The sequence below is a fragment of the Oncorhynchus mykiss genome, chromosome 16, assembly GCF_057628025.1.
Source record: "Oncorhynchus mykiss isolate SJ-2025 chromosome 16, ASM5762802v1, whole genome shotgun sequence".
NCBI classification, from domain to species: Eukaryota; Metazoa; Chordata; class Actinopteri; order Salmoniformes; family Salmonidae; genus Oncorhynchus; species Oncorhynchus mykiss.
In genome coordinates, this window is record NC_143037.1 from 30,858,461 (window position 1) to 30,881,790 (window position 23,330).

The 23,330-nt window shown below is 42.3% G+C and overlaps 1 protein-coding gene across 1 annotated transcript in view; it reads right to left on the minus strand.

The window, feature by feature from the left end:
* Positions 1–23,330, minus strand: part of LOC110492868 (cadherin-23) — a 582,104-nt gene that overhangs the window by 76,752 nt on the left and 482,022 nt on the right. The window contains exons 42-46 of the mRNA XM_036946709.2: positions 22,527–22,634; positions 21,643–21,745; positions 11,305–11,430; positions 10,841–11,044; positions 5,737–6,195 (exon numbers count right to left, since the gene is read on the minus strand). Coding sequence (XP_036802604.1) covers positions 5,737–6,195; positions 10,841–11,044; positions 11,305–11,430; positions 21,643–21,745; positions 22,527–22,634 — 1,000 coding nt within the window. The remainder of the gene's footprint in view (positions 1–5,736; positions 6,196–10,840; positions 11,045–11,304; positions 11,431–21,642; positions 21,746–22,526; positions 22,635–23,330) is intronic.

Sequence of the window (23,330 nt, forward strand, 5' to 3'; positions counted from 1 at the left end):
GGCTCGCAGCTGGCTTCTCTCTGAAACCACACATCCATCTGAAGGTGACGCTTTATCCTTTGGAACCACACAATTACCAGGTGGACAGTAGGCCTCTTGAAGTGATAGAGGAAATCAACAAGATCCACAAGTATTCTTTCATAATAGCTGGCCTTATTTTATTTGCAGTTTTGTGCTGCACTGTCCCACTCAGTGGTGGATAACAGCCACTCTTCATTATGTAATGTGCTGTCAGGCACAAGAATCCTATTTTTCCAAAATTGTCAGTCCACATGTCAAGCGTAATTGCGCCATTGTATTTACCCAAGTTCTCTCTCAACCCCGGGACCACCCTCCAGCTCATTTTTTTTTGCCTGATGCAGGACTCTAGCGCAATAGGACAGATACTGAATGAAACATTCACACCTCCATAAATTTACAAAAGGATAGTCTAATAGCTCGGCTTGGACTGAAAACTCCAACAATTTCTGCCACAGTTTAGACTGCTGAAAGATGCTGCGGCCAGTCTGTGTTGAGCTCTATTGTAAAGTGTAGCCTAATAGGCAAAAAAGAGCAAACTTTCAATGTACTCTAAAGATTTACATTTCTAACTCAATATCACAGACCACAGATCACAGGCCCCCTATTACAGAACAATCTGGTGGCATTGGTAGAGAGTCGGGCAGAGAATGGAGTGAAAGTGCACTGTACTGTAAGTATGCAACAATTTTGTGGGCCAAGTGTAAATGGTTTAGCAGCCTTTCCAATAAATTGGAAAACAAAAGAAGCCATCCACTCTTGATGGGCTATCAGCAGGACAATAGACTCTTGCTGAGTTTAAGGACTTTAAATGTATTAATGGATGTTTGTGAGGCATGTCACTTCTCCCATCTCTTTTGCATAGCCCATCAAATGCACTGTTTTCTAACCACATCGCGATGGATCCATAACAAATTATTATGGGAATAAATATAATTGAATGACAGAAATATTGGAATAAAGTAGGCTAATGCAATTGAATGCAACAAATTGTTGCTTACTGAAACACCCAAAGTCATCCAATTGTTATAATAGGATTTGAAGAAATAGTCTACCGGCATTTGGTCAACTTATTAAGGACCATTTTGTGCTGCTTTAGACAAGCATGGGGACAGGTCTTGATTGATTAATCACATTTTATTTTCACTGAATCTCCGTTTGGGTATTGGTTAGCCTACAATTACGGTGTGGAAATGTTAGGATTAGTTTGCTCTTCACTCGCAGTCGCTTAGTAGTCTAGGCCTAATCCAGACCGGTCACGTTATACAATGCCATATTTTCCGAATGGAAACCCTGAGGCCTACATAGGCTACTGTAAAATGCATTCTAGTTTTTCTTGGAAGAGAAACACAATAATATTGATCAATTTAATTAAACTCTCTAGGATAGGGGGACAGTCGCATCTCACTTGGCCACAAGCCAGGGAAAATGCTGAGCGGCAAATTCAAATAAATACAGTGCCTTGCGAAAGTATTCGCCCCCTTGAACTTTGCGACCTTTTGCCACATTTCAGGCTTCAAACATAAAGATATAAAACTGTATTTTTTTGTGAAGAATCAACAACAAGTGGGACACAATCATGAAGTGGAACGACATTTATTGGATATTTCTAACTTTTTTAACAAATCAAAAACTGAAAAATTGGGCGTGCAAAATTATTCAGCCCCCTTAAGTTAATACTTTGTAGCGCCACCTTTTGCTGCGATTACAGCTGTAAGTCACTTGGGGTATGTCTCTATCAGTTTTGCACATCAAGAGACTGACATTTTTTCCCATTCCTCCTTGCAAAACAGCTCGAGCTCAGTGAGGTTGGATGGAGAGCATTTGTGAACAGCAGTTTTCAGTTCTTTTCAGTTCAATCTCGATTGGATTCAGGTCTGGACTTTGACTTGGCCATTCTAACACCTGGATATGTTTATTTTTGAACCATTCCATTGTAGATTTTGCTTTATGTTTTGGATCATTGTCTTGTTGGAAGACAAATCTCCGTCCCAGTCTCAGGTCTTTTGCAGACTCCATCAGGTTTTCTTCCAGAATGGTCCTGTATTTGGCTCCATCCATCTTCCCATCAATTTTAACCATCTTCCCTGTCCCTGCTGAAGAAAAGCAGGCCCAAACCATGATGCTGCCACCACCATGTTTGACAGTGGGGATGGTGTGTTCAGCTGTGTTGCTTTTACGCCAAACATAACGTTTTGCATTGTTGCCAAAAAGTTAAATTTTGGTTTCATCTGACCAGAGCACCTTCTTCCACATGTTTGGTGTGTCTCCCAGGTGGCTTGTGGCAAACTTTAAACAACACTTTTTATGGATATCTTTAAGAAATGGCTTTCTTCTTGCCACTCTTCCATAAAGGCCAGATTTGTGCAATTTACGACTGATTGTTGTCCTATGGACAGAGTCTCCCACCTCAGCTGTAGATCTCTGCAGTTCATCCAGAGTGATCATGGGCCTCTTGGCTGCATCTCTGATCAGTCTTCTCCTTGTATGAGCTGAAAGTTTAGAGGGACGGCCAGGTCTTGGTAGATTTGCAGTGGTCTGATACTCCTTCCATTTCAATATTATCGCTTGCACAGTGCTCCTTGGGATGTTTAAAGCTTGGGAAATCTTTTTGTATCCAAATCCGGCTTTAAACTTCTTCACAACAGTATCTCGGACCTGCCTGGTGTGTTCCTTGTTCTTCATGATGCTCTCTGCGCTTTTAACGGACCTCTGAGACTATCACAGTGCAGGTGCATTTATACAGAGACTTGATTACACACAGGTGGATTGTATTTATCATCATTAGTCATTTAGGTCAACATTGGATCATTCAGAGATCCTCACTGAACTTCTGGAGAGAGTTTGCTGCACTGAAAGTAAAGGGGCTGAATAATTTTGCACGCCCAATTTTTCAGTTTTTGATTTGTTAAAAAAGTTTGAAATATCCAATAAATGTCGTTCGACTTCATGATTGTGTCCCACTTGTTGTTGATTCTTCACAAAAAAATACAGTTTTATATCTTTATGTTTGAAGCCTGAAATGTGGCAAAAGGTTGCAAAGTTCAAGGGAGCCGAATACTTTTGTAAGGCACTGTATATAAATGTATTTTCGGCAAAAGCATAAGATGCTACTATCTGATGATAGCACAACAGTAAACAAAGAGAGTAGCATATTTCAACACTGCAGGCGCTACACAAAACGCAGAAATAAAATACAAATCATGCCTTACCTTTGACGAGCTTCTTTTGTTGGCACTCCAATATGTCCCATAAACATCACAAATGGTCCTTTTGTTCGATTAATTCCATCCATATATATCCAAAATGTCCATTTATTTGGAGCGTTTGATCCAGAAAAAAACAGCTTCCAATTTGCGCAAAGTCACTACAAAATATCTCAAAAGTTACCTGTAAACTTTGAAAAACATTTCAAAATACTTTTGTAATACAACTTGAGTTATTTTTAAACATTATTAATCGATCAAATTGAAGACGGGTCTATCTGTTTTCAATAGAGGACGAGAGGAAACTAACGCTACTTTTCAAGTCTTGCCCAACTCTCAACAGCGTTACCCTTTTCTAAGATGGCCGTACTTCTTCATTGCACAAAGGAATAACCTCAACCAAATTCCGAAGACTGGTGACATCCAGTGGAAGCGGTAGGAACTGCAAACAAGTGCCTAAGAAATATTGTTTCCCGATGAGAACTCATTGAACAGACAGTGACCTCAAAAATAAATAATTCTGAATGGTTTGTCCTCGGGGTTTTGCCTGCTACATAAGTTCTGTTATACTCACAGACATTATTGAAACAGTTTTAGAAACGTCAGAGTGTTTTATATCCAAATCTACTAATAATATGCATATCTTATATTCTTGGCATGAGTAGCAGGAAGTTGAAATTGGGCACGCTATTTATCCAAAAGTGAAAATGCTGCCCCTTATCCCAAAGAGGTTTTAAGCTACATTTCTAATAGTTTACAAACAAATTATAATCAATCCCATATAATCTGTTCTGTCGTGAAGAGGGCACAACAAAACCTATTCCCCCTAAGGAGGAGAAAAGATTTGGCATGGATCCTCAAAAGGTTCTAAAGCTGTACCATCGAGAGCATCTTGACTGGTTGCATTACTGCCTGGTATGGCAACTGCTCAGCCTCCGACGGCAAGGCACTACAGAGGGTAGTGTGTACAGATCAGTACATCACTGGGGCCAAGCTTCCTGCCATCCAGGACTTCTGTACCAGGCGATGTCAGAGGAAGGCTCTAAAAATGTTCAAAGACTCCAGCCACCCTAGTCATAGACTGTTCTTTCTGCTACCGCATGGCAAGCGGTACTGGAGTGCCAAGTCTAGGTCCAAGAGGCTTCTAAACAGCTTCTAACCATAAGACTCCTGAACATCTAATCAAATGGCTACCCAGAATATTTGCATTGTTCCCCCCTCTTTTACACCGCTGCTACTCTCTGTTGTTATCATCTGTCATCTAATTAGTGGATCACGGCGCCATCTGCTGACCATTTAGGGTATTGAGTTCTCAACCGGTGTGCCAAATTTCATTTACGGGGAAAATCTCACTTCAGCATGAATTGCTGGAATTACAATCTTCAAAAAGTCAGTAACCTTAGCAGTGTTGCTTGCTTGTGGAAGCCTATGGCTGTACAATGGCATAGACTTGTTTTGGTAATTTAGCAAGCAAGACGCTCTTATTGCCCAAACCCTTATCACAGTCAAGACACACCTATTTTATAGTACAAAATATAATAAAATAGAACAGAATATTTTTCCAAATGAAAAAAGTTTGCAGTGCGGCTCGCGTCTGGAACAGTAATTCTCAAAGACTGATCATTTGAAACGCGTCTCAATTTTGTGAGTTAAAAAAAATATTTCAGGGTTACAAACTAATATCTGTCTTCTTTTCGATATACAGTCATTCGATTTAGTTTATTCTGCCTGTTCTTTGGAATGTTCTAAATGGACAATTCCATATTGAACACTGTATGGTGATGAATTATGGCCACAACATCTGTTTGGTGAGGAGGCTTAATGATTCTGTTGAAAATATGCTCTTTGTCTTTATCAAACAAATGTTTGCTTAATGTGGAACCTATCTATGTTTAGGGGGGTTATAGCATAGCACTAGGCTAACCAATTCTAAATGGCACTAGGTGTTCGCAAGAAAATCGACCAGATGCAATTAAAAAGCTTGTGCGCGCAGGACATGTCAGTTAACAACAAATTCTTATTTACAATTAAGGCCTACCCAGATGACACTGGGCCAATTGTGCGCCGCCCTATGGGACTCCCAATCACGGCTGGTTGTGATACAGCCTGCAATCGAACCAGGGTCTGTAGTGACACCACTAGCACTCAGATACAGTGCCTTAGACCTCTTTGCCACAAATTCCAATTACTTAGTTTTTTTGTGTGTAAGCTCAACTAGAATCTGTTAATTATATAAAATTATATAAAATTGAATGATCTATTTCAATACAGACTAGCTCAAAACATTACTTATCATTGAAAATGACAAATTACCCAATAGATCACGATACTTTTCTGGGGAAAAAAAAGTGGGGGTGCAAAAACATACTATTTTGAAAGTGCAGCTGCTCCGTTTGCGACATTGTTCAGGCGCCACATATACACCTATTTACAAAACATCCACACAATCTGACAGGCAACTCAGTAAAGATACAATACTAAACATGATCGACTGTGTCTGTTGACTACTAACCCGTGTGGAAATCGATGCCGAATGACTCTTGCAGCCCAACAACAGGGTTATTTCCATCATCCTTCGCCTCCACAGAGATTATGTAATATTCCAGCCGGGGTCGTAGGTCAGGGTCCTTCGCGGCGAGCGTTGCCACCACCACACCCGGTGGTGTAGACTCGTTTATGTTAATAGTTGTCACGGGTTCCAGGAAACGTGGTCGTGAGTCGTTGACATCATCCAGGATGACCGACAGGGTGGCCGTGCCCGACAATGAGGGTGTGCCCCGGTCAGTAGCCACGACAACCAGGCGGTAGGAGCCACGCTCCTCACGGTCAAGGGTGGAGTTTCCCACCAGGACGGCACCAGAGAGGGAGTCAACTACGAAGCGGTCCTGGGCACCGCTCTCCAGCCGGTAAAGGAGCCAGGCATTAGAGCCTGAATCAGCGTCACTGGCAGACAGCTGGGTCACCACCACACCTAGAGCAGAGAGAAACGAAAGAATAGAGGACACAGAGGTTAGGATTGAACACAAGGGCATGTTTCCCAGACATAGATTAAGCCTAGTCCTGTACTAAAAATAATGTTCAGTGGAGAATCTCCATTTAAATAGATTTTTTTGTGTAGGACTAGGCTTAAAAGGGAAATCTGCAGCTCAAAAAATAACAAAGCGGCACCCCGCCACAGTTTCAATACACAGTTGGGACTGGAGAAATGTAACCACTCTCAAATAGACAGAGCTATGGATGCAAGGATTTACCATCCATGATATAGAAAGTATAGTTTGAGGCTATACAGTATTTATTTACAATTACATTGTTTACAAAAAATTGAGTAAAACAAGCTTATATTTTGCGTTCTGATGGAGTACGACAGTTGAACTAAGCCTGAGGCATTTCTAAGTTATATTCTCAAGAATCAATGGGTATATATCATTCATTAAAAAGTCAAAAAATCAATGTAGCAATGAATGTATTTGTGGATGTATCAAATCAAACTTTATTTGTCACATGCGCCGAATAGAACAAATGTAGACTTTACCGTGAAATGCTTACTTACAAGCTCTTAACCAACAGTGCAGTTCAAGAAGAAGAAAATATTTACCAAGCAGACTAAAATAAAAAGTAATAATAAAAAGTAACATAATAAGAATAACATAACAAGGCTATTACATGGGGCACCGGTACAGAGTCAGTGTACGGGGGTACAGGCTAGTTGAGGTAATCTGTACATATAGGTGGGGGCGAAGTGACTAGGTAATAAACAAACAGCGAGTAGCAGCAGTGTACAAAAGGGAGGGGGTCAATGTAAATTAACCGGTGCCGATTTTATGAATTGTTCAGCAGTCTTATGACTTGAGGGTAGAAGCTGTTGAGGAGCCTTTTGGTCCTAGACTTGGTGCTCCGGTACCGCTTGCCGTGCGGTAGCAGAGAAAACAGTCTATAATTTGGGTGACTGGAGTCTCTGACAATTTTATGGGCTTTCCTCTGACACAGCCTACTATATAGGACGCTTGGCCCCAGGAATGTACTGGGCCATTCGCATTACCCTCTATAGCACCTTACGATCAGATGCCGAGCATTTGCCATACCAGGCGGTGATGCAACCGGTCACGATGCTCTCGATGGTGCAGCTGTAGAACCTTTTGAGGATCTGGGGACCCATGCAAAATATTTTCAGGCTCCTGAGGGGGAAAAGGTTTTGTCATGCCCTCTTCACGACTGTCTTGGTATGTTTGGACCATGAGAGTTTGTTGGTGATGTGGACACCAAGGAACTTGAAACTCTCTACCCGCTCCACTACAGCCCCGTCGAAGTTAATGGGGGCCTGTTCGGCCTGCCTTTTCCTGTAGTCCACGATCAGCGCCTTTGTCTTGATCACATTGAAGAAGAGGTTGTTGTCCTGGCACCACACGGCCAGTTCTCTGACCTCCTCCCTATAGGACATCTCATCATTGTCGGTGATCAGGCCTACCACTGTTGTCAACAGCAAACTTAATGATGGTGTTGGCGTCGTGTTTGGCCACACAGTCGTGGGTGAACAGGAAATACAGGAGGGGACTGAGAATCAGCGTGGCAGATGTGTTGTTGCCTACTCTTACCACCTGGGGGTGGCCCGTCAGAAAGTCCAGGATCCAGTTGCAGAGGGAGGTGTTTAGTCCAAGAGTCCTTAGCTTAGTGATAAGCTTCGTGGACACTATGGTGTTGAACGCTGAGCTGTAGTCAATGAACAGCATTCTCACATGAATTTGAGTTTATTTTATTTTTATAGGGACAGTGCACATTAATCAACGTTTCAGTAAAAGTGACGGTTTTAGCCAGCCGGCTAATTTTCAACTGCATTCCCTGGGCAGGTTATTAAAAACAATTACAATATAGACAATCATTGAGCAGTGAGCACACGCAGAGCAACATAAGACACAATTCATAAAAGCAACAAAGTGTTTCCACACCTCACAAGCTACAGACAACATGGAAATGTTAATTTTGTCCAGGTGAGAAAGGGCAGTGTGGAGTGTGATTGAGATTGTGTCATCTGTAACTGTGTCATATGTAAACTTCTGACTCACTGGGAATGTGAGTCAGAAGTTATTATTCTGACATTTCACATTCTTAAAATAAAGTGGTGATCCTAACTGACCTAAATCAGGGAATATCTACTCAAATTAAATGTCAGGAATTGTGAAAAACTGAGTTTAAATGTATGTAAACTTCCGACTTCCAACTGTATTCCAGTCTGTGCTAGCAAAACTGTCCTGTAGTGTAGCATCTGCTTCATCTGACCACTTCCGTATTGAGAGAGTCACTGCTACTTCCTGCTTCAGTTTTTGCTTGTAAGCAGGAATCAGGAGGATAGAATTTTGGTCAGATCTGCCAAATGGAGGGCGAAAGAGAGCTTTGTATGCATCTCTGTGTGTGGAGTAAAGGTGGTCTAGGATTTTTTTCCCTGGTTGCATATGTGACATGCTGGTAAAAATTTGGTCAAACTGATGTAAGTTTGCCTGCATTAAAATCCCTGGCCCCTAGGAGCGCCACTTCTGGGTGAGCATTTTCTTCTTTGCTTATGGCCTTATAGAATTTGTTGAGAGCGGTCTTAGTGCCAGCTTCGTTTTGTGGTGGTAAATAGAAGGATACTAATAATACAGATGAGAACTGTCTTGGTAGATAGTGTGGTCTACAGCTTATCATAAGGTACTCTACCTCAGGTGAGCAATACCTCGAGACTTCTTTAATATTAGACATCGTACACCAGCTGTTATTGACAAAAAGACACACACCACCAACCCTCATCTTACCCAAGGTAGCGTCTCTGTTCTGCCGGTGCATGGAACATCCCGGTACCTTAGAAAAAAATCCTGGTAGAGTACGGTAGAGTATCTCTATGTATCTGTGACTTGGGATGATTAGTGTAATTTGTAAACTCAGCAACAACAACAAAAAAATGCCCTTTTTCAGGACCCTGTCTTTCAAAGATAATTCATAAAAATCCAAATAACTTCACAGATCTTCATTGTAACCGGGTTTAAACTCTGTTTCCCATGTTTGTTCAATGAACCATAAACAATTCATGTACATCCACCTGTGGAATGGTCTTTAAGACATAAACAGCTTACAGACGGTAGGCAATTAAAGTCACAGTTATGAAAACTTAGGACACTAGAGAGGCCTTTCTACTGACTCTGAAAAACACCAAAAGAAAGAGGCCCAGGGTCCCTGCTCATCTATGTGAGCATGCTGCAAGGAAGCATGAGGACTGCAGATGTGGCCAGGGCAATAAATTGCAATGTCCGTACAGTGAGATTCCTAAGACAGTGCTACAGGGAGACAGGACAGACAGCCGATCTTCCTCGCAGTGGCAGACCATGTGTAACAACACCTGTACAGGATCAGTACATCCGAACATCACCCCTACAGGTACAGGATGGCAACAACAACTTTCCGAGTTACACCAGCAACGCACAATCCCTCCATCAGTGTTCAGACTGTCCGCAATAGGCTGAGAGAGGCTGGACAGAGGGCTTGTAGGCCTGTTGTAAGGCAGGTCCTCACCATACATCACCGGCAACAACGTCGCCTATGGGTACAAACCCACCGTCACTGGACCAAACAGGACTGGCAAAAAGAGCTCTTCACTGACGAGTCATTGTTTTGTCTCACCAGGGGTGATGGTCGGATTCACGTTTGTTGTCGAAGGAATGAGTGTTACACCGAGGCCTGTACTCTAGAGCGGGATCGATTTGGAGGTGGTTGATCCGTCATGGTCTGGGACGGTGTGTCACAGCATCATCGGACTGAGCTTGTCCTTGCAGGCAATCTTAATGCTGTGCGTTACAGGGAAGACATCCTCCTCCCTCATGTGGTACCCTTCCTGCAGGCTCGTCCTGACATGATCCTCAGCATGACAATGCCACTAGCCATACTGCTTGTTCTGTGTGTGATTTCCTGCAAGACAGGAATGTCAGTGATCTGCAATGGCCAGCGAAGAGCACGATCTCAATCCCATTAAGCACGTCTGGGACCTGTTGAATTGGAGGGTGAGAGCTAGGGCCATTCCCCCCAGAAATGCCTGGGACCTTGCAGGTGTCTTGGTGGAAGAGTTGGGTAACATCCCACATCAAGAACTGGCAAATCTGGTGCAGTCCATGAGGATGAAATGCACTGCAGTACTTAATGCATGTTAAGTTTGCTGGGGGAAAAAACGCAGTTGACAGTTTTTTTGCTGAGTTTATTTACATGCATGCATGCACGTACATACACATGCATGAATGCATGCATAGTCACACAGACACACATACACACATACACATGTTGTGTTCTTCTATCCTTGTGGGGACCTAAAATGTATTGCCATTCAAAATCATATTTTCCCTAACCCCTAACTCTGAACCTAACCCAGAACGACAACATAACCCTAACCTTAACCTGTAACCAAAACCCATAATCCTAACCCCTAAATTTAAAATAGCCTTTGTCCTCAAGGGGAAGCAGGAAATGTCCCCATGAGAGAGACATTTTCTTCTTTTACTATCTTTGTTGGGACTTTGGAGGACTTTAGGTCCCCATAAGGATTGAATAACCAACCCACACACACCACCATCCATCCACCCACCCATCAACACACTCACCAGTGGGGCTGTTCTCAGGGAGGTGCACAGTGAGGCTGGGGGGGTTAAAGACAGGAGGGTTGTCGTTCTGGTCCATGATTGTCACAGTGAGGGGCACGCTGCTGTTGAGTCCTCCCACATCCTCCCCCACCAGGAGCAGCTCCACCCGCGGCTCCACAAACGCCTCGCGGTCCAACAGAGCCTTCTGTCGCACACGAACTACACCTGCAGGGGGGAACAGGGGAGAGGTACAGGCAGTAGGATAATTGGTGATGAAGTAAGCATGTCACTGTTAGTCTGCACCTGTTGTCTACGAAGAATGTGACAAATAAAATGTGATTTGACTTGAAAATTATGATTAATGATATGTGTGTGGGGTTGTGAGTGAGAGTGTGTGAATGTGTTTGAGTGTGTATATATTATTGGTGTGTGATTAAGTGACCATTATGTGAGTATGTGTGTATGTGTGTGCGTGCGTGTCAGACCTGTATCAGAGTCCACAGTGAAGAGGTCCAGTCTTGTTCCCAGCAGACGGTACCTGACCACAGCGTTGGGCCCAATGTCTTTGTCCTCAGCCAACACTGGTCCATTCAACACTGACACAGCACTGCCTGAGAGAGGATGGAGGAATGGTTAGGGGGAGAAAGGGTGATGTGTAGGATGGCAGATTGGGAGAGGAAAGTTGAGTTGGGAAGGGCAAGAATGGTTGATAAATGAAAGAGGAAAAGATCGAGATTGGAAGAGAGTGGGAAGAGAGAGAAGCATGAGTCATCGAAGCATAGACGAAAGCAGATATAAAGACAAGAAAAGCGTAAGAGGTATTGAGGGCCACGCAAGGGATAGAGGTAGCAGAGGAATTAAACATTGTCAATTGAAACAGTAAGAGAGACAGAGCCAGTTAGCCAGCCAGCCAGAGCGACAGGGAGACAGACAGACATCCAGACAGACATACAGTACCTTCAGAAAGTATTCACACCCCTTGACTTTGGACACATTTTGTTATTTTACAAAGTGGGATTCAAATTTATTTAATTGTCATTTTTTGTCAATGTTCCACATACAATACTCTGTCTATGATCTTTTTATTTATTAATGGCTGTGTTACGAGAGAACTGATGATGGATCAACAACATTGACAGCCAATAGAAGCTCATCAGGAATGAGCTTCTATTGGCGCCTTCTTACATGTGTCTCTTCGGGTCAATCTTCTCCAGGTGAACCAGGGGCTAGAGCTGCTCAGTGAAAATGACAGTGAATAGAAGGAAGCTTGTAGAATGGCGCCGGAGGAGATGGCTGCTGTTTTACAATCCACTAACCAATTGTACTATTGTGTGTGTTATTTCGCATTATTTATAACTTATTTAGTACATAATATTTCTGCCACTGTGTCTTATGACCGATAAGAGCTTCTAGATATCAGGACATTGATTACTCACCCCGTACTGGAGAAATACTTTTTCTTTGACCTTTTGTGACCAGGAGGCAGTATTTTCATTTTTGGAAAAAAAACGTTCCTGTAGTAAACAGGATATTTTGTCAGGACAAGATGCTAGAATATGCATATAATTGACAGCTTAGGATAGAAAACACTCTAAAGTTTCCAAAACTGTAGAAATATTGTCTGTGAGTATAACAGAACTGATGTTGCAGGCGAAAGCCTGAGAGAAATCCAATCCGGAAGTGCCTCATGTTTTGAAAGCGCTGCGTTCCAATGCGTCCCTATTGAGCAGTGAATGGGCTATCAACCAGATTACTCTTTCTCCGTATTCCCGAAGGTGTCTACAGCATTGTGACATAGTTTTACGCATTTATGGTGAAGAATACATTTATGGTGAAGGCTACATTGCGCAAGTGGTCACCTGATGCTCCCAGAGAGATTCTCGCGTAAAATACAGAGGTAGCCATTACTCCAATCGGTCCTACTGAAAAACCAATTGTCCCGATGGATATATTATCGAATAGATATTTGAAAAACACTTTGAGGATTGATTTTAAACAACGTTTGCTATGTTTCTGTCGATATTATGGAGCTAATTTGGAATATTCTTTGACGTTTTCGTGACTGCAATTTCCGAAGCGATTTCTCAGCCAAACGTGAAGAACAAACGGAGCTATTTCGCCTACAAAAATAATATTTTTGGAAAAAAGGAACATTCGCTCTCTAACTGGGAGTCTCGTGAGTGAAAACATCCGAAGCTCATCAAAGGTAAACAATTTAATTTGATTGCTTTTCTGATTTCCGTGACCAAGTTACCTGCTGCTAGCTGGACAACATGCTATGCTAGGCTATCAATAAACTTACACAAATGCTTGTCTAGCTTTGGCTGTAAAGCATATTTTGAAAATCTGAGATGACAGGGTGATTAACCAAAGGCTAAGCTGTCTCTCAATATATTTCACTTGTGATTTTCATGAATAGGAATATTTTCTAGTAATATTTATGTCCGTTGCGTTATGCTAATTAGTGTCAGATGATGACAATGATCTCGTTCACGGGATGGGGTGTCACTAGAGGTTAACGAGTCCGACGGGAAGGATTTACTTCAGACGCCCAAAAAGGCCCTCATCCCCGTCATTCGTAGGAGGAAGAGACGGACAAATGGGCGACGAAGGTCTGGGAGCCTTGTAAGGATTCTGCGGTCAGCAGGTAATCTCCCTTTACCATCGGTCCTATTAGCCAACGTACAATCAATGGAAAATAAATAGACGAACTATGATCACATAGTTTTGTAATTGAACAAAACTATGCTACATTTTATCTCTGGGACCCTCAGGATGACAAATCGGATCAAGATTACTCAATGTAAGTACATTATTTAACTTCAGAGGTGAATGTATCAAACCAGTTGCCGTGATAAAAGTTTTTTTATTGTTGTGCTCTCTCCTCAAACAATAGCACGGTATTTTTTCACTGTAATAGCTACTGTAAAATGTACAGTGCAGTTAGAGTAACAAGAATTTAAGCTTTCCGCCCATATAAGACATGTCTATGGCCTGGGAAATTTTCTTGTTACTTACAAAGTCATGCTAATCACATTGGAGGTAAAAAAAACTAAAAAAAAAAAACATTAGTGCACGTTAGTGCAACCGTCCCGGTCTTTGTGGTTGAATCTGTGCTTGAAATTCACTTCTCGATTGAGGGATCTTACAGATAATTGTATGTGTGTGGTATAGATAGGGCTGTTGCGGTCATGAAATTTAGTCAGCCAGTGACTGTCATGCAAATAACTGCCGGTCTCACAGTAATTGACTGTTAATTAACATAAACACATTTAGCATCTCCTGGCAGCCTACCATCCACTGATGCAGACCTTTGGAACATCTACTTTTAAAAAAATCTAATAAATCCATGTAATATAGCCTACACTTTCACAATAAATCCATTATTTATTTTAGACGGTGTAAAGAAACATGAAATGAAAAAAATGTATATTTCAGAAGAACAGAATAGCATACTCTGAGTTATATTAGGCCCTGATCTGGCTATGCCATATGGCTGTGGCCTACACTAGTTAATTTAGCTGACAAGATTTGCTTAGAATTCTCTGGCATTATATTTTATATTATTTTATAGTATGAAGAATACAATTGAACAAAATATATAAATTATTTGAGAGATTGTGCACATGTTGAGTGGTTCACAAAGAATCATGTACTCCTTCCTATATGCTTAATTTAGAGTTATTCATATAACTGAAGTTGTGATAAAAAAAAATCCATGCCTTTTGTGGCCAGCGGCTGTTGTGCCCTTAGCCTGAATATAATAATTTGAATTCCCTTCTCTCGGCTGCATGCTCGAAACACCTCTCACTCACATGGCTCTCCATCACTTGATCGGGTCTTTCTCACAGGCTACAAGTGAAGCCGGACACATCGGGGACGCAACTATATGTGAGTCCTTATCCAATTCAGAGACACATTTTGAAGATATTGGAAGAACTGTCCACATTTACTTTTGTCAGCCAACAAGATGAGTAGTCCTAATTAACAGAAAAAAGCACTAGCCTATGTAAAGCTACTATCCCACATAGTACAAAAGTTGACCTATTCTATTCTGTGTGAGAAATAAATATTCAAAATATAGTCTGGGACAGTTGTGGGATGTGTTAGATCCCAAATTAATACAACCACTAGCATAAAAAAAGAATGTTTAAACTATTAGGCTATTTCTTCACATTGTAGGCTAATGACCATCAGCAGCATCAGACCTTGGAGAAGCCTAATTACCATGACTAAATGGTCACGTGGAATTTGATTGCCGTCATGACTCATGACCGCTGGTGTGGCGGAAATATGGTCACTGTAACAGCCCTGTGTACAGAGATGGGGTAGTCAGGTTCACCACTATTATTGCACAAGGAGTGAGTCCATGCAACAGGTTAACAATCACAAGGCCACTGGGCCAAGGCCACTGGAATACTAGAGCGTGTTATCATAGCATGTGCAGGCTACCTGGTAAGAGTCTTCATGGACATATTCAATCAATCTATCCTTGTTCCAGTCTGTAATCCCAACATGTTTCAAGCTGCCCACCATTGTCACTGTTCCCAAGAGCTCCAAAGTAACCTGCCTAAATGTCTATCGCCCTGTAGCACTCACATCTGTAATTATGAAGTACTTTGAAAGGCTGGTCATGACACACATCAACACCATCATCTCAGACACCCTAGACCCACTCCAATTTGTATACCACCAGAACAGATCCAAAGATGACACAATATCAATTGCACTTCACACTGCCCTCTCAGAACTGGACAAGAGGGGAAATAACTGCTTAGAATGCTGATCATAGACTACAGCTCAGCGTTCAACAAAATAATCCCCTGTAAAATCATCACCAAGATAGGGACCCTGCAACGGGATCCTGGACTTCCTGATGGGCCAACCCCAGGTGATGAGGGTGGGCAACAACACCTCCTCCATGCTGACCCTCAACACAGGGGACCCTCAGGGTTGTGTTCATAGTTCCCTCCTGTACTCCCTGTTTACACATGGCTGCGTTCATCCACGACTACAAAACTATCATGTTTGCTGACGACACAACGGTGGTAGGCCTGATCACCAATGGTGATGAGTCAGCTTACAGTGAGGAGGAAAGATACTTAGCAGTGTGGTACCAGAGGAAAAACCTCTCCCTCAACGTCAGTAAGACCAAGGAGCTAATCATGGACTATAGGAGAAAGAGGGGAGAGTTGCTGTTACAGAGTGGGTCGAGAGCTTTATGTTCCTTGGCATCCATGTCACTAAGGGCCTAACATGCTACCCACACACCCACACAGTTGTGAAGAAGACACCGCTGCGCCTCTTCCCACTCAGGAGAAAAGATTTGGCATGGGCCCTCTGATATTTAAAACGTTCTACAGCTGCACCATTGAGAGCATCTTCACAGGCTTCATCACTGCTTGATATGGCAAAGACACCGCCCTTGAGCGCAAAGCACTACAGAGTGTGGTGCGGACAGCCAAGTACATCACTGGGGTTGAGCTCCCTGCCATCCAGGACCTCTATACCAGGTGGTGTCAGAGGAAGGTCCGAAAAATGTCCAAACACTCAAGCCACCCATGTTCACTATGCTACGATCCGGCAAACAGTACCGGAGCATCCGCTCTCGGACCAATAGGCTCCGAGACAGCTTCTACCCGAAGGCATAAGACTGCTAAATAGCCAGACTGCTAAATACATTGAACAAAAAAATAAATGCAACATGCAACTATTTCGAAGATTTTACTGAGTTACAGTTCATATAAGGAAAAGGGTCAATTTAAATTGATTTGTTAGGCCCTACTCTATGCATTTCACATGACTGGGAATACAGATATGCATATGTTGGTCACAGATACAGTACCTTAAAAAAGGTAGGGGCATGGATCAGAAAACCAGTCTGTATCTGGTGTGACTACCATTTGTGACATGCAGCGCGACACATCTCCTTTGCATAGAGTTAATCAGGCTAATTGTGGCCTGTAGAATGTTGTCCCACTCATCTTCAATGGCAGTGCGAAGTTGCTGGATATGGGTGGGAACTGCAAAAAGCAGTCGTGCACAGCAATCCTGAGCATCCCGAACATGCTCAATGGGTGACATATCTGGTTAGTGTGCAGGCCATGGAAGAACTGGGACATTTTCAGCTTCCAGTAATGCCCATACCATAACCCCACCTACACCATGGGGCACTCTGTTCACAAAATTGACATCAGCAGACCTTCTTGCCCACACAACACCATAAAAGTTGTCTGCCATCTGTCCGGTACAGTTGAAACCGGGATTCATCTGTGAAGATTAAACTTTTCCCCTCATGCCAGTGGCCATTGAAGGTGAGCATTTGCCAGCTGAAGTTGGTTATGATGCCAAACTGCAGTCAGGTCAAGACCGTGGTGAGGATGACGAGCACACAGATGAGTTTCCTTGAGATGCTATCTGACAGTTTGTAAAAAATTATCTGGTTGTGCAAACCCACGGTTTCATCAGCTGTCTGGATGGCTGGTCTCAGACAATTCTGCAGGTGAAGAAGCCGGATGTGGAGGTCCTGTGCTGACATGGTTGCATGTGGTTTGCTGTTGTGAAGCCAGTTGGACGTACTGCCAAATTCTCTAAAACTACGTTGGAGGTGGCTTATGGTAGAGAAATTATAACATAGCATTTTCATGAGTTTGTTACTGTAGGCTATGTAAAAAATAAACACCAATTGAACTGTTCAATACATTTTATTTGTGGAATTATACAGTGCCTTGCGAAAGTATTCGGCCCCCTTGAACTTTGCGACCTTTTGCCACATTTCAGGCTTCAAACATAAAGATATAAAACTGTATTTTTTTGTGAAGAATCAACAACAAGTGGGACACAATCATGAAGTGGAACGACATTTATTGGATATTTCAAACTTTTTTAACAAATCAAAAACTGAAAAATTGGGCGTGCAAAATTATTTAGCCCCTTTACTTTCAGTGCAGCAAACTCTCTCCAGAAGTTCAGTGAGGATCTCTGAATGATCCAATGTTGACCTAAATGACTAATGATGATAAATACAATCCACCTGTGTGTAATCAAGTCTCCGTATAAATGCACCTGCACTGTGATAGTCTCAGAGGTCCGTTAAAAGCGCAGAGAGCATCACGAAGAACAAGGAACACACGAGGCAGGTCCGAGATACTGTTGTGAAGAAGTTTAAAGCCGGATTTGGATACAAAAAGATTTCCCAAGCTTTAAACATCCCAAGGAGCACTGTGCAAGCGATAATATTGAAATGGAAGGAGTATCAGACCACTGCAAATCTACCAAGACCTGGCCGTCCCTCTAAACTTTCAGCTCATACAAGGAGAAGACTGATCAGAGATGCAGCCAAGAGGCCCATGATCACACTGGATGAACTGCAGAGATCTACAGCTGAGGTGGGAGACTCTGTCCATAGGACAACAATCAGTCGTATATTGCACAAATCTGGCCTTTATGGAAGAGTGGCAAGAAGAAAGCCATTTCTTAAAGATATCCATAAAAAGTGTCGTTTAAAGTTTGCCACAAGCCACCTGGGAGACACACCAAACATGTGGAAGAAGGTGCTCTGGTCAGATGAAACCAAAATTGAACTTTTTGGCAACAATGCAAAACGTTATGTTTGGGGTAAAAGCAACACAGCTGAACACACCATCCCCACTGTCAAACATGGTGGTGGCAGCATCATGGTTTGGGCCTGCTTTTCTTCAGCAGGGACAGGGAAGATGGTTAAAATTGATGGGAAGATGGATGGAGCCAAATACAGGACCATTCTGGAAGAAAACCTGATGGAGTCTGCAAAAGACCTGTGACTGGGACGGAGATTTGTCTTCCAACAAGACAATGATCCAAAACATAAAGCAAAGTCTACAATGGAATGGTTCAAAAATAAACATATCCAGGTGTTAGAATGGCCAAGTCAAAGTCTAGACCTGAATCCAATCGAGAATCTGTGGAAAGAACTGAAAACTGCTGTTCACAAATGCTCTCAATCCAACCTCACTGAGCTCGAGCTGTTTTGCAAGGAGGAATGGGAAAAAATGTCAGTCTCTCGATGTGCAAAACTGATAGAGACATACCCCAAGCGACTTACAGCTGTAATCGCAGCAAAAGGTGGCGCTACAAAGTGTTAACTTAAGGGGCTGAATAATTTTGCACGCCCAATTTTTCAGTTTTTGATTTGTTAAAAAAGTTTGAAATATCCAATAAATGTCGTTCCACTTCATGATTGTGTCCCACTTGTTGTTGATTCTTCACAAAATAAATACAGTTTTATATCTTTATGTTTGAAGCCTGAAATGTGGCAAAAGGTCGCAAAGTTCAAGGGGGCCGAATACTTTCGCAAGGCACTGATATATATACAGTACCAGTCAAAAGTTTGGACACACCAACTCTTTCAAGGGTTTTTATTTGTTTTACTGTTTTCTACATTGTAGAATAAACTATGAAATAACACATATGGAATCATGTCGTAACCAAAAAAGTATTAAACAAATCAAAATATACTTTATATTTGAGATTCTTCAAAGTAACCACCCGTTGCCTTGATGACAGTTTTGAACACTCTTGGCATTCTCTCAACCAGCTTCATGGAATGCATTTCAATTAACAGGTGTGCCTTGTTAAAAACAAATTTCCTTCTTAATGCGTTTGAGCCAGTCAGTTGTGTTGTGACAAAGTAGGGGTGGTAGACAGAAGATAGCCCTATTTGGTAAAATACCAAGTTCTTATTATGGCGAGAGCAGCTCAAATAAACAAAGAGCAACAAGAGTCCATAAGACATGAAGGTCAGTCAACACAGAAAATTGCAGTCGCAAAAACCATCAAGCCCAATGATGAAACTGTCTCTCACGAGGTCCGCCACAGGAAACGAAGACCCAGAGTTACCTCTGCTGCAGAGGATACGTTGAGTTTCCAGCCTCAGTAATTGCAGCCCCAAATAAATGCTTCAGAGTTCAAGTGACAAACACATCTGAACATCAACTAATCAGAGACTGAGTGAATCAGGCCTCCATGGTCGAATTGCTGCAAAGAAAGCACTACTAAAGGACAACAATAAGAAGAAGAGACTTGCTTGGGACAAGAAACAGGAGCAATGGGCATTAGACCGGTGGAAATGTACTTTGGTCCAAATTTGAGATTTTTGGTTCCAACCGCTTTGTCTTTGTGAGACGTAGAGTAGGTGAACGGATGACCTTTGCATGTGTGGGTGGATCCCACCATAAAGCATGGAGGAGGTGGTGTGATGGTGTGGGGGTGCTTGCTGGTGACACTGTCTGATTTATTTAGAATTTAAGGCACACTTAACCAGCATGGATGGCTACCACAGCATTCTGCAGCTATACGGTATCCCATCAGGTTTGCTCTTAGTTGGACTGTGATTTGTTTTTCAAGAGGACAATAATCCAACAGACCTCCAGGCTGTGTAAGGGCTATTTGACCAAGAAGGAGAGTGATGGAGTGCTGCATCAGATGACCTGGCCTCGACAATCACCCGACCTCAAACCAATTGAGATGGTATGGGATGAGTTGGACCGCAGATCAAAGGAAAAGCAGCCAACAAGTGCTCAGCATATGTGGGTACCCCTTCAAGACTGTTGAAAAAGCATTCCAGGTGAAGCTGGTTGAGAGAATGCAAAGAGCGCATGTAAAGAGTGTGCACAGCTATCATCAAGGCAAAGGGTGGCTACTTTGAAGAATCTAAAATATATTTAACACTTTTCTGGTTACTACATTTTTAAAAACTGAACCTTTCTTTAACTAGGCAACAAATTCTTATTTAACAATGACAGCCTACCCTGGCCAAATCTTAATCTAGACGACACTGGGCCAATTGTGTGCCGCCGTATGGGACTCCCTACCACGGCCAGTTGTGATATAGCCTGGAATCGAACCATGGTCTGTAGTGACACATCTAGCACTGAGATGCAGTCCCTTAGACAGCTGTGCCACTCAGGAGACCTACTTGATTTCATATATGTTAATTAGTAGTTTTGATGTCTTCACCATTATTCCGCAATGTAGGAAATAGTAAAAAATTAAGAAAAACCCTTGAATGAGTAGGAGTGTCCAAACTTTTGACCGGTACTATATATATATATATATATATATATATATATATATATATATATATATATATATATATATATATGTGTTTTTTTTTTAATTCCCCAACCACGAAGACATACAGTCAGCAAATACAATGAAATGAGGGAAACAGTAACCTAAAATCATTTTATGCGTCAAGAGTGCTTGATAAATTGTGAAAATCAGCACAAAGCAATAACATGCATTACATGCGTCGATTATTACAACAGTCAAAAATAGTCAATTATTGTCTGCTCATGCTTACACGGTCTGCGTTTTCACGCAATGTCATCCGTTGGATTTCATTTATCGGTTAGCCCTTGTCCTAGCAGTTGACACATCTTTGCCACTTTCCTTTGCTTGACACACTTCCCACAAAAACATTGCTTGTAGGTGACATAGGTGTCTTGGGTTGTTCTTTATGCACCTGGACACCTGGCACTGTCTCCTCCTCGGGAGCTGTGCACAATTTGACTCGGGCAAAGGCTCATGTGGAATCTTTGCTGCTGCCTTGACCCTTGTATGTCTCTCACGTACCCCATACCCCGTATGCTAGACTCATGATGAAGTCTCTCCTGTAAAAAAAATCTAAAAACAAAATTCCACTTTGACGTTATGGGGTAATGTGTATAGATCAATGACACAAAATCTCAGCCAGTCAAGACAGTTCCCCCGCCAGCCAACCAAACGCACCGAGTGACAGATACAGAGAGAAAGTCAGAAAAACACACCAGTGAGGTTGGTACCTGAGGGGGAGTTCTCAGTGATCTCAGCCCGGTAGCTGGTCTGTGTGAATATGGGCCTGTTGTCATTATCATCCAGAACTGTGATCACCAGCATGTCTGAGTCCTAGAGAAAGGGATGGACGGAGGGAGAGAGTGATAGATTGGGGAGGGAGGGGTGAATTGGGTAGGATAGGACGAAGGGGCAGGGAACAAGGTGAGAAATGTTCTCAATCAAAAAGCAAATAGCTGTCATTCCATGCAATATTTGAGAGGCACTTGTGTGCCATTGAATAATGCCATCTATGTAGAGCTGGGCAATATGGACAAAAATCCATATCACAATACTGGAAAATACAGAGGATCAACAACATTGCATTCACTCCACATTACTGGCCTGTATGATAAAGTGTAAAGAAGGAAGCCTGTGTTAAAAATCCACTCCAAGTCATCCATTGTTTGCAGCAAGGCCGTTTAGTGACACTGCAAAACAACACGGCAAAGAAACACACTTTTTGACCTAAATTAAAAACGACAGGTTTGGGTCAAATCCAATACAATACAGCCATGAGTGAAACTGTCTGAATTTAAGTATTGTGGCGGCAGCATCATGTTAGGGGTATGCTTGTCAACGACAGGGCCTGGGAAGTTTGTCAGGATCAAACTAAAAATGAAAAGAGCAAAGCCCAGGTAAAAGGTTGGAGGAAAACCCGCCTCAGTCTTCTGAGGACCTCAACCTCACCCTTTATTTTTCAGCAGGACGTTAATGTTAATGCAAAAAACACACCAGAATGGCTTTCCAAGAGGTGTTGAGTGGTTCCTGAGTGGTCCAGTATCAGTCCTGACTTATTTGAGAGTGAGTGAGTGTGAGAGTGTGTGTGTGTGTGCTTGTTTGTGTGGAGCAGTACCCGGCGAGCGATGCGGGGATTCTCAGGGTTGTCTTTAACAGTGATGGTCAGTCTGTACTCCCCCACCCTTTCTCTGTCCAGAGGCCTGTTCACCTGCACCATCCCTGTCTGAGAGGGGGATAGAGAGATCATGGGGGAGTGATTACGCACAAGATGGAGGATAGACCTGACTTATCAATTATACCATATCCTTCTCTTTTCAATGTCTCTCTATAACCACGTTTCCATCCACAGTTTTTATGTGAGTTTTTAAGTCATACCGTATATATTTAAAATAATCACGACAGCAGAGATGGAAAAGGGAAGTTTGGTACAATTTAATAAATGGCGACAGATCATTTGTTTGTTCTACATGGTGGCATCTTTTTGTGTCTGTAAAGTTCTCGCTCTCATCCATAATAATCTAATTATGTAGACTAGTCAACCCACACAGCCTACCAGCACTGTATCTGCGAGCTGTTGGCTAGAGCGCACATGCCAAGACCAGAGTAGGCACATTTGCTATTTAATTCAACAGTTTTTGTGAAAAAATTATTGTTATTTTTTTATCCTTTATTTAACTAGGCAAATCAGTTAAAAACTATTATTTACAATGACGTCCTAGGAACAGTGGGTTAACTGCCTTGTTCAGGGCCTGAAGACAGACTTTTTTTTACCTTGTCAGCTCGGGGTTTCGGTTACTAACCCAACACTCTAACCACTAGGCTACCTGCTGCCCCTAAATGTGATGGAAACACACCAAACTCTCAATTTTTATTTGGTACATGAAAAATTAAGTGAAAAATTAAATTTTTTATGCACTAT